General features: G+C 37.6%; 1 protein-coding gene across 7 annotated transcripts in view; it reads left to right on the plus strand.

Moving 5' to 3' along the window:
* Positions 1-12229, plus strand: part of CCDC150 (coiled-coil domain containing 150) — a 78975-nt gene that overhangs the window by 18543 nt on the left and 48203 nt on the right. For 6 of the 7 annotated variants that reach the window (XM_059393102.1, XM_059393103.1, XM_059393106.1 and 3 more), the window contains exons 8-10: positions 1890-1933; positions 3560-3652; positions 7656-7763. In XM_059393102.1, the coding sequence (XP_059249085.1) occupies positions 1890-1933; positions 3560-3652; positions 7656-7763 (245 nt within the window). The remainder of the gene's footprint in view (positions 1-1889; positions 1934-3559; positions 3653-7655; positions 7764-12229) is intronic. The other variant, XM_059393104.1, reaches the window with a different exon arrangement.

Raw genomic sequence — 12229 nt, forward strand, 5'->3', positions numbered from 1 at the left:
TCTAGATCCTGGCCTCCTGCCAGTGTGCCTGCTATGCGCTCTGGCTGTAGTGAGGGCAGGGAATACCAAAAGGGAAATGAAAATTTTAAAAAGCATGGAACAAAGAGTAATCTATTCAGTGTTTTGTTTTCCTGCTTTTAACAGAAAGTACTGTTTTTCTTATAGTTGTAGATTAATGAATTACCTGTGGAGTTCTCACTGTTAATATCCCAAGATAATTGTCCATCTGCCTGTGATTGTGTGGCTACCAAAAATACATGTTATATTTGATGGTGCTGCCACATTATCTCATTTGACCTTACAACCTTGCAAGATAGTTAAGAAAATACACCCCATTTTGTGGAAGCATAAAAAGGTCTGTATCTAAGGACCCATGGCAAAGAGGACAGCTAGGACTAAAACACAGATTTTTCCATTATAGGAGCAATTTTTTTAATGTTACTTTTTCATTGGCTAAATGCTTTAGTTTTGAATTTTGTAAAGAATATATGGAAGACCATTTAAAAAATGAAAATTAAACATTAATTAAACCTAACACAAGGAAAAGGAAGCCTGAATACCAACAATATGTTTATATTGAATAACACTCTTTACATGCATGCAATTTGATTAAGGTATAGTTATGCTAACTAGATTAATAAAAGGAATGTCTCTAGATATTTGCTTTAATGAATTTAAAAATGTAATTATTAACAATAAACTTTTATATACACACAGTAACATGATGAAATTGTTCTCCCAAGTAAGATAAACATTCCCCTTTCATTCTGACTTTGATTACTGGAACTTTTAAAATGGATCATCTAATGATCCTTTTTATCTTTAACATATTTTAAATAAACATTTACCTTATTTAAAATGAGTCTTGGACTTACATACTCAAAAATTATAGTTTTTCTGATTATATCCTATGTAAAATGTTTTTATGCGTTTTGTAATTTTCTGGCTTTAGACTATTTAAGTGAAACAAAACTAATAGATCTTTATGAATTTTTCACGAAGCCAAAACATTACTCTCAGAAAAGTTTACTTTGGGCTACTAGTGCACAGTGCCAAACTGTTCCCCTGTTTCTATCTTTGGCTTTTATTTTCACTGTATATACTCTCTGGGTAGTTTCAGATATATTTTTTTCCACATACGATCCTCTTCCTGAGCTCCAGACGGTATCTTAGTGCCAACTAGACATCAATATAGGGATGTCTTACAGAGACCTGCAAACACACGGTAAATACTTAAACACAGCAATCATTCGTACTCGTTCTGTCCCGCGAACCTGCTCCTCGTCCTGCAGTCCCTACTTGCAGAGTCTGCCACCCGCCCCATTGCTTACATCTGGACACGAGATCTTACATCTGGACACGAGATCTTCTCCTTGACTCACCTGTTGCCTCTACCCAGCAGCCAGCTGCCAAGTCCCGACCGACCTCCCTGCTTGCTGGACTGCCGGAGTGTGTTTTCCCTCCGCAGCCGCATAGCCCTTCCCTGAAAGCCGCCTTTCAGTGTTTTATACTGTGGTAACTGCTCAGTTACTAAACTGATTTCCTCTTCCTTACTGAGCCTCTGCCAGAGAGTTCTCGCTGACAAAAACCCTCCATCAGGTGTGTCTCCGGTTTGCAATCCCTCAGACGCACCAGCCTCCCTGCCTGCAGTAAAGTCTGACCTCGTTTACTATCGCATGTGACTGTGCACTCTTTTCTTGATAATTTCATGACTTAGTTTCCAGTCTATAAAAATATGGTAGAAATACTTGCATTCTCCTTATTTTCACAACATACAGACTGGGGGAAAAAAAAAGAAAGCAAGCTGTTCCGGGAGAAGATACTATGTGATTTCAATGTCGTTGTAGTAAGTTATTATTACCATAGTTATGTGGACTCTTTGTTTTTAGTTTCTAGAGATGAGGTCATTTCCAAGTTGGTTGAAGAAAATAAGGTAAGTTTTGAGGTTGTAGAGTTCAGAGATGTTCTTTCCTCTTTCACTAAGTAATGTTTCCTCAGTCGTGTTGGTTTGCAGTTGTTCTGATTCTCCTGAAATCCTTACTAGAAAAAAGTTGCAGTGTAAATGAGTCGTATGTTCAGACCTGTTGTCAGCTGGGTGTTAAGAAGTCATTTCAGCACATTATTATGGTTTGAAAAAAAAGATGAGTTAGCAAAAATTATGAGATGAATTTGCATCTTATCCTTATTGTAAAATAATTGCTATAAAATTTATGAAATATGAAAAATATTAACTACTTTTGGTTACTATAAGAAATATTAACAATAATGTGAATATACTTAATGCCACTGAACTTAACACTTGAATATTTTTAAGTGAACTGTACATTTTAAAATGATTAAAATGTGAAATTTTTTTTTTGAAGATTTTGATTTATTTGACAGACAGAGATCACAAGTAGGCAGAGAGGCAGGCAGGGGCCGGAGGGGAAGCAGGCTCCCTGCCAAGCAGAGAGCCCAATGTGGGGTTCCATCCCAGGACCCTGGGATCATGACCTGAGCCGAAGGCAGAAGCTTTAACCCACTGAGCTACCCAGGTGCCCCTAAAATGTGAAATTTTATGTTATTTATATTTTATGAAAATAAAAAATGAAAAAAAGAACTATTACCACTTTTATATCTTAATACATTTCTAAATCAACCTTAATGTGAAGATCCTGTTTGGAATAATTTTTCTGGGTTCTGTCTCATCCTGTAGTAGGTGATGTTTAAGTCTTGAGATGCTTCTCCTGGAAAAATAGAAGCGTGGTCCTCTCTCTATAGGGAGAGGACTTGCACTTTGCCCTTCCCATTTCAATAACTACCTGTTAGAGGGGAAAAGTAGTTCATATCCCTGTCACCTATTTGGTTGTTTGTTTTTAGAGCAAAGGTGTTTTCTTTTGTTCCACACCCAGGTAATCCTTGATGAAAACATTTTCACCTACAGAAAACTTTAAAAGATCCTTGGATGTGTTTGAAATCACAAAAGATAACTGCTTAGGGGAAAAAATATGTATGTAGTATAACAAATATTCATCTTAGCAGAACTTTCTTGACGAGAATGCTGGTTAAATATTTACATTTTGGTTTTAGGCAAATTCTTTCCAGTTTGAAACACCGTATGAGAACATTTTAATTAACAGTTTTTATAATTTATGGAGGATCCAGGTGGTGGGTATTATGGAGGGCACGCATTGCATGGAGCACTGGGTGTGGTGCAAAGCCAATGAATTCTGTTACGCTGAAAAGAAATTAAAAAAAAATAAAAAGAAAAGTTTGAGAGTTGAAGATATCAGGATTTTTAAAAATTCTTTACAAGATGCCTATCTATAAATATCATTAGTACTAGAGCACTGGATGTTACACCAACTAATGAATCTTTGAACACTACATCAAAAACTAATGACATACTATATGCTGGCTAATTGAACATAACAACAACAACAACAAAAACAACAAACTTGAACTCATAGTAGCCAAAATACAGAACAGGTATTTTGATAGAGATATTCATAATAGCTCTTACATGTTAAAAAAATAGAGAGAGAGAGAGAGAGAGAACTTACTATTTTTGCTCTTACAGAATGTGCAGATGTCTTTGAACAAGGAACATGAAGAAAATGCATACTTGAGGTCTGAATTAGTAGCTCTTCATGAAACATCAGAAAAAGCACAGGTAGATCTTATTTCTGTAGTTTTTAGATGTTAATTTTGTTTAATTAAGGAATCAAAAACAAAGATTAATCCTGATTATATTAATTCATACTATCATGATAGGTATAATTGGTATATAGCATTATATTTCAGGTGTACAACATAATGATTCAATATTCGTATACATTGCAAAATGGTCACAGTAATTCTAGTTAACATCTGTCACCATATTTAGTTAAAAAAAATTTTTTTAAAGATTTTATTTATTTATTTGACAGACAGAGGTCACAAGTAGGCAGAGAGGGAGGCAAAGAGAGAGGAGAGGGGGAAGCAGGCTCCCCATGGAGGAGAGAACCTGATGTGGGGCTTGATCCCAGGACCCTGGGATCACTATCTGAGCCTAAGGCAGAGGCTTAACCCACTGAGCCACCCATTTGCCCCCGCCCCAAATTTTTTTCTTGTGATGAGAACATTTAAGACTCACTCTCTTAACTTTCAAATATGCAATACAATATCATTAACTATAGTCATCATGCTGTACAGTACATCCTCCTGATTCATTTATTTTATAACTAGAGGTTTATACCTTTTGACCCCTGTCACCATTTTCTCCCATCCCTTATACCTCCTGCCTCTGGCTCCCACCTTCCTGTTCTGTGTATCTGGGGACTTGGTATCATTTTTTTGTTTTTTGTTTTAACATTCCACACGTAAGTGAGATTATATGGTATTTTCTTCCTCTGCTTGACATATTCCATTTAGTATGCATTCAGGGTCCCCCCATGTTGTTGCAAATGGCAAGAGTAAATTCTTTTTTGTGGCTGAATATTATCTATCTATAACTACATGTACACACATACCACATTTTCTTTATCCATTCATCTATTGATGGACACTTAGCGTTATTTCCATATCTCGTCTATTGTAAATGATGCTGCAATGGATGTAGGCTTGCGAATATCTTTTTGCATTAGTGTTTTTGATTTCTTCATGTGAATGCCCCCGACGAGCAGTTGCGGGATCATACGGTAGCTCTAGTTTCAACTTTCTGAGAAACCCCAGTATTGTTTTCCTCAGTGGCAGTATCAATTTACGTTCCCTTCAACAGTGCCCAAGGATTCCTTTTTCTCCACATCCTCTCTAATACTTATTATTTCTTGTCTTTTTGGTAATAGCCATTCTAATAGGTGTGCAGTGATATCTCGTCGTGGTTTTGATTTGCATTTCCCTGATTAGCGACGCTGAACATCTTTTCATGTACCTCTTGGCCATTTGTATGTCTTTTTTGAAAAATGTCTGTTCAGATCTATGGCGCATTTTTTTTTAAAGATTTTATTTATTTATTTGACAGAGATCACAAGTAGGCAGAGAGGCAGGCAGTGAGAGAGGAGGAAGCAGGCACCCTGCCGAGCAGAGAGCCCTATGCGGGGCTTGATCCCAGGACTCTGGGATCATGACCTGAACCAAAGGCAGAGGCTTTAACCCACTCAGCCACTGGGGCACCCCATTTGGCCCATTTTTTAATCAGATTTTTTTAAGCTACTGTGTTTTGTTCTTTATATATTTTGGGTATTAACCCCTTATAGATATATGATATTAATACATGATTACCAATATTATCTCCCATTCAGCAAGTTGCCTTCTCATTTTGTTGATGGTTTCCTTTGCTGTACAGAAGCTTTTTAGTTTGATATAGTCCTATTTGTTTATTTTTGCTTTTAGTGTGAGACAAAGAAAATTACCTATGTTTTCTTCTAAAAGTTTTACGGTTTCAGGTCTTATGTTCAAGTCTTTGATCCATTTTGAATTAGTTTTTATGTATTGTACAAAATAGTGGTCTAGTTTCATTCTTTTGCATATGCCTGTCTAGTCTTCCCAACACCATTAATTGAAGAAACTACCCTTTCCTCATCAAAAAAAAAAAAAAAAAAAAGCACAGATAAATCTTCCAATTTTTGTGTTTACATGTTAACATAATTTTGTTCAGTTAAAAAAAACCAAGAACCAAAATTGATTCTAATTGTATGCATTCATACCATTGCCATGATCCATTTTTAAAATTTTCTTAAAATCTGTTTCATCTATGAGCCATTATCACATTAACTACATTTCCCATTTCACCAAATCTCCTGTGACACGTAAGTATATGAGATATACTACTAAATCATGCACTAATCTACATTTTACCTTTGTCTGCTTTATATTTTGCTCATTAAATATATAGCTTTCATCTATGCCTATGAACTTCTAAGCAGTCCAGTGCTACAGGCTATGCTTATACTTTCTTTGTATGTTTTATAACAAACAGCGAAGTAGGAACATAGTAAGTACTTACTGGATTTTAGAGTACTGTGTATTATTTTCTGTAGGATGGTGGTTTCCAAATTTAGCTAATGTGGTGGGTGTGTGTGTGTGTAGGCAAACAAGTTATTTCTCATAGGGTCAATGAAATCGTATTAATCACTTAAAAGAACTTTTTGTTAGTATGATTTGATTGCTTCAATACTGGGATCATAATGTTGCTGTGCTCTCTTTATGATAAAGGAAATAGAAAATAAATGTGTTATTTTATAAAATAATAATGAAAATTACTACTTTTGCTATGGTAGTAGTAATTAACATTTACCAAACTCATTCTGTGTTCCAGGCATAATTATAAACACCTTATGTTACTAACAAATTGCAATGCTTATAATAGCACTATTACAGAAACTTATTATTCTCATTTTAATGATAAGGAAGTTGATATATACAGAGAGGTTCAATAACATAGCTAATAAGTCACAGAGTTAGAATTTGAGCTCAGACATTTTGGCTTCAAAGAAAATTAACTATTTCTTTTCAAGGATCAAGAGTTTATCTTTGTCTTACCCCTAGGTATTCCTTAGTGAATAGTTTCTACATTTGGTTATAATTTTCAAATGCCCCTGAACATGGGCCTTCCTTCTTTACTATACTACCACTTAGGCTTTCCAGATAGTTTTTCGTTTCTTTACTTTCTTAATATTTTTTGAGTGTTTTTTAATTGATCCTATAGTTATTTGTTCCCGTTCTTGAAGAATTTTTTCATTAAAGGTAAGATCCCTGGGGTGCCTGAATGCCTCAGTCTGATGGATACCCAACTCTTGATCTTAGCTCAGGTCTTGATCCTCAGGGTCATGAGTTCATGCCCTATATTGGGCTCCACACTGGATGAGGAGCCTACTTTAAAAAAAGAAAAAAAAAAAGGATCCTTGGCAAATACACTTTGCAAAAATAACTAATAAGATAAATGTTTTCCACAGGAATAAAAATTTCAAATGTCAAAAAGACAACAGAATTATATGATAGATTCCTTGTACAAAAGATCTTAGTTTTAATTTGGATGATCCGTCTTGTGAAAAGGTACAATTATCTATATTTTGCTTTTGTGGATACTGTAATTGATGGTGAAAGAACTTAGACAATTTGTATTATTCGCTAAACAATTCTGAACACTCATCTAATTGTGGGACTGAATTTCTGTAGTACTGGCCAGGCATCTACAATGTGAAGTCCATTCTGTAGATGTCTTACTCTGTCTCAACAGTGTTCAAAATTGTGAACAGCTAATTATTGAATGCTTCGGTCGCTCCACCAAATAAATAAATTTCTCCTTTGATTGAGCATTATGTGGGGTATTGACTCCAAATATTAGAAAGTATTATCTAATGAAATACCAGTTGGAGATAAGTAAATTAAGTTCACATACAGAGTGAAATACTATAACATTAAAAATGTGGTAAGTAGGGGCGCCTGGGTGGCTCAGTGGGTTAAGCCACTGCCTTCGGCTCAGGTCATGGTCTCAGGGTCCTGGGATCGAGTCCCGCATCGGGCTCTCTGCTCAGCAGGGAGCCTGCTTCCTCCTCTCTCTCTCTGCCTGCCTCTCTGCCTACTTGTAATCTCTCTCTGTCAAATAAATAAATAAAATCTTTAAAAAAAAATGCGGTAAGTAAAAGTAATTATTTACTGGAGAGATCTGTAACTCGCTGTATATACCATCTTAGGTTTCGAATGACCAGCTGACTAGAAAGTGTTCAGAGCTGAACAGCATGCTTGAGACTGTTAGTATGGAAAATGCCAGAATTATTGCTGACCATCAAGCCATTCTGCAGGTATTCGCTTAAAACTTGTCCATTTCTGATAGAATCACAAGAAAACTCCTTGACTAAGAAATTAGGAAATGTGTATGACCAATTGGATATATAAAATATTTTAATAGTTTCAAGAAATTTTCTGAATTACTTTATTTTTTATTAGTGGTTTTCAATTTTCATCAGAGGGATCATTTAGCCTTATGCTCAGTCCTTTCTTGACAGTTTCTTCTCAAATACCATTATTTTAAGAAAAGTGATTACCTGGCCCAAATACTCAGTATTTCCTCAGACACCTGTGGTTTTCCCATTTTGCTTATGCTGTTTCCTTGACTGAGAAAGGTCTTTATTTCATCTTCAGCTATTTCAAATTCTATTTATTAAGCCTCAAATTCATAAGGAAGCTTGATCACTCAAACCAGAAAGATGAGTTTTCTCTGTTAACTCCTACTCCTAGGACATTAAACAGACTTTCATAATAATAGTTCTCACTTTTTGGAGAGTGTGCTTACTGTATAGCAAGCCTTATACTAATGATTATACATATATTACCTCCTTTAATTCTAGCATCCAGTAGGTAGAGGAATATTTATTATCCTCATAAATAAGGAAAATGAGGTTTAGGGAAGTAGATCAGCTTGTCTGAAGCCGCATAGCTAGTAAGGGGTAGAGCTGAATTGAAACCAAGGTCTGACTCCAGAGTCCATGCTTTTAATTTTTGCATTATACTACCTCTCTAGTTTGCACTGTGTAGCAGTGTATTTGCATGGCTCATTTCCTGGATAACACTGTGAGCTTCCTTCTTACACATCTTTGCTATTTCCCATCGTGCTTACTGCTGCACATAGTGTAACACTAAGTAAAACCAGTGTTTACCCTGTGTTGTTACAGTACTAGGTCTAGAGGAGATTATAGTCCTGAACAAAATAAAATCTCTACTTTCAGGGACTAACAATAGTAGAATAATGTAATAGTAGAATAATGTGATGCGTGGAAGTAATCCTGTCACAAACACTTTTTAACTTTGGAATGTTACACAGATGGGATTTTCTTTTCCAAAGGTGTGAAGGTTTGCTTTGCAGTCAAGTATTGTTAAGATAAAAGTGTTTTAAAATACATGTACAGAAGTAATTGTTAATATGTACTATACTTGAAAAAGTTTTATAAATTGTAGGTAGAAGTGATGTGTCTAAAAATGTTGTTTTGAGAAGTCCAAAACGGTGAGCCAGAGAAAATAAATTATGCAAAACAATTATAAGCATATGTTGTTTTATCGTGCTTTGTAGATGATTGCATTTTTTACAACTTGAAGGTTTGTAGCGATCCTGCATCCAGCAAGTCTACTGGTGCCATTTATCGACAGCATTAGCTCATTTTGTGTCTCTTTGTCATATTTTGGTACTTCTCACAGCATTTCAAATTTTTTCATTATTTTTGTTCTGGTGATCTGTGATCAGTGATCTTTGATATATTATTGTAATTGTTTTCAGATGCCACAAACCATGCCCATTTACGATGGAAAACTTAATAAATATTTTCTGTGTTCTGGCTGCTTTGACCGGCTCTTCCCCATACCTCTCCCTCTTCTCAGACCTCCTATTTCCTAAGACCCAACAATATTGAGATTAGGCCAGTAGATAACTCCTATGATGGTCTCTAAGTGCTCGTGCGAAAGGAAGTGTTTCATGTCTCTTACTATAAATCAAAAGCTAGAAATGACTAAGCTTAGTGAAGAAGGCGTGTCAAAAGCCAAGATAGGCTTCTTGCACCAAACATTGAGCCAAGTTGTGAAGGCAAAGGAAAAGCTGTTAAAGGAAATTAAAAATGCTACTCCAGTGAACACATGAATGATAAGAAAGTGAAACAGCCTTATTGCAGATACGGAAAAAGTTTTAGTGGTCTAGATAGAAGATCCATCCATCCTCAGCATTCCCTTAGACCAAAGCCAGAGCAAGACCCTAACTCCATGAAGGCTGAGAGAGGTGAGGAAGCTGCAGAAGAAGAGTAGGAAGCCAGCGGGGTAGTTCCTGAGGTTTAAGGACAGAAGCTGTTTCTGTAATATGTAAGTGCAAGGTGAAGCAAGTTCTCCAGAAGATCTAGAAGATCATCAATGAAGGTGGCTACATTAAACAACAGATGCCATTGGAAGAGGTTATTTAGGATTTTCATAACTAGAAAGAAGAAGTCAATGCCTGGCTTCAAAATAGGTCTTTTGTTTTTCTCCCACTCAGTGTCAGGGAAACTATTAAAGCTTCAGGGCCATGTGGCTCAGGCAGGAGGCTGACCTGTGGGTGAAGAAAAAGCTGACAGCAGGGCCTTTGTTCACCATCCTCTCAGGGCACAGGTTGTTGGTGTGGCTGTGCTTCCTGCAGCAGTTGACCATATGGGCTTCAGGCAAGCACAACACTTGGAGTAGGCAATCTCGTCACAGTTGTATTTCTGGGTGAGCTAGAGGTGGGTAGGCCTTGATGATGCGATGATGCAGCCCCGCAGATAAAGCACCCAGCACAGGGTGATCTCTTTCTGGATGTTGTAGTCTCAGAACATGTGGCCATGGTCTGCTGTTTGCCTGCAAAAATCAGATACTGCTGGTCGCGGAATGCCCTCCTTGTCTTGGATTTTGGCTTTGACCTTTTTTTTTTTTTTTTAAGAGCAGGGAAGGAGCAGAGGGAGAGAGAAATCGAATCTTTTTTTTTTTTTTTAAGATTTTATTTATTTATTTGACAGAAATCACAAGCAGGTAGAGAGAGGAGGAAGCAGGCTCCCCGCTGAGCAGAGAACCTGATGCGGGGCTCAATCCCAGGACCCTGGGATCATGACCCGAGCCGAAGACAGAGGCTTTAACCCACTGAGCCACCCAGGTGCCCCCCCCTTTTTTTCAAGATTTTATTAGAGAGAGAGAAGAGAGCAGGAATGAGGGAAGGAGCAGAGGAAGAGGGAGAAGCAGAATCCCCACTAAGCAGGGAGCCTGACCTGAGGCTCCGTCCTGGGACTCCAGGATCATGACCTGAGCTAAAGGCAGATGTTGGGGTCCGTGATCAAAGGAACAAGACTGATACAAAGCAAGATCAAGCAAAGCTTTATTTCACGCCAAGCATCAAGAATCAAACCAACCAGTCGGGGCGTCTCTTACAAAGAAGTGACCCCTCCCAGCCTCACAGACTAACTTTTATAGAGATGGTTGAGCCTGGCTATACACAGGTGGCCAATGAGATTGCAATACACAGAGAAAACTGCACAGTTATACTAGATCACACACAGGTGGCCAATTGAATTTCAATTTACCCTAGTAGATATATGCGGTGCCCCACTGATTGGATGTCTCCACCTGGCCTGACCCGCCCTCGTATCTGGGCTTTGCAAGTAAGTTCCTCTGGGAGGAGCAGGGTCAATCTAAGTTCACTGCATAAACTCAAAATGGCTCCCTCTGGCTAAGTAGGCCCTTACAGCAGACACTTAACCAACTGAGCCACCCAGGCATCCCAGAGAGAGAGAATCTTAAGCAGGCTTCATGCTCAGTGCAGAGCCCTGATACTGGGCTCATTCTCATGACCCTGAGATCATGACTTGTGTTGAAATCAAGAATCAGACACTTAACCAACTGAGTCACCAAGGCACCCCTTGGCTTTGACATTCTAAGTGGTGTCACTGGGCACAATCTACAGGGTCAGAGTAAGGTTCAGGTTCTTCACAAAAATCTGCATCTGTGCATCTGTTGCTTGGCCCACTCACTGAAGAAAAAGCGCCACGCTGACTTTGTTTGGGCCTAATATAGCTGGCGACTTTAAGTGGAAGCCAGTGTTCCTTGACCATTCCAAATATCTTAAGACCCTTAAGAATTATGCTAAATCTCCTCTACCTGTGCTTTATAAATGGAACAACAAAGCCTGGATGACAGCACATCTGGTACAACATGATTTACTGAAAATTTTAAGCCCACTGTTGAGCCCTCCTGCTCAGAAAAAAAGATTCCTTTCAAAATTGGTCACCCAAGAGCTCTGAAAGAGATGGGCAAGATTAATGTTTTCATGCCTGCTAATACAACATCTGTTCTTCAATCCATGAACCAAGGAGTAATTTCAAGTCTTATTATTTAAGAAATCTGTTTCACAAAGCTATAGGTGCCATAGATAGTGATTACTCAGATGGATCTGGGAAATCGAAAGGAAATCGAAAACCTTTGGAAAGGATTCACCATTCTAGATACCTTTAAGTACATTCGTGATTCACGGTAAGAGGCCAGAACATTAACACTTCCAGGAATTTTGAAGAACTGGATTTCAACCCTCATTGAGTTCAAGGAGTTCTGAACTCCTCAAGGAGTTCAGGACTTAAGTGGAAGAAGTACCTGCAGATATAATAGAAATAGTAGGAGAGCTAGAATTAAAGGAGCTTGAAGATGTGACTGAATTGGTATAAACTCATGACAAAACCTGAATGAATGAGGAGTTGCTTTTTATGGATGAGCAAAGAAAATGGATTCTTAA

The sequence above is a fragment of the Mustela nigripes genome, chromosome 3 (genome assembly GCF_022355385.1).
Source record: "Mustela nigripes isolate SB6536 chromosome 3, MUSNIG.SB6536, whole genome shotgun sequence".
NCBI classification, from domain to species: Eukaryota; Metazoa; Chordata; class Mammalia; order Carnivora; family Mustelidae; genus Mustela; species Mustela nigripes.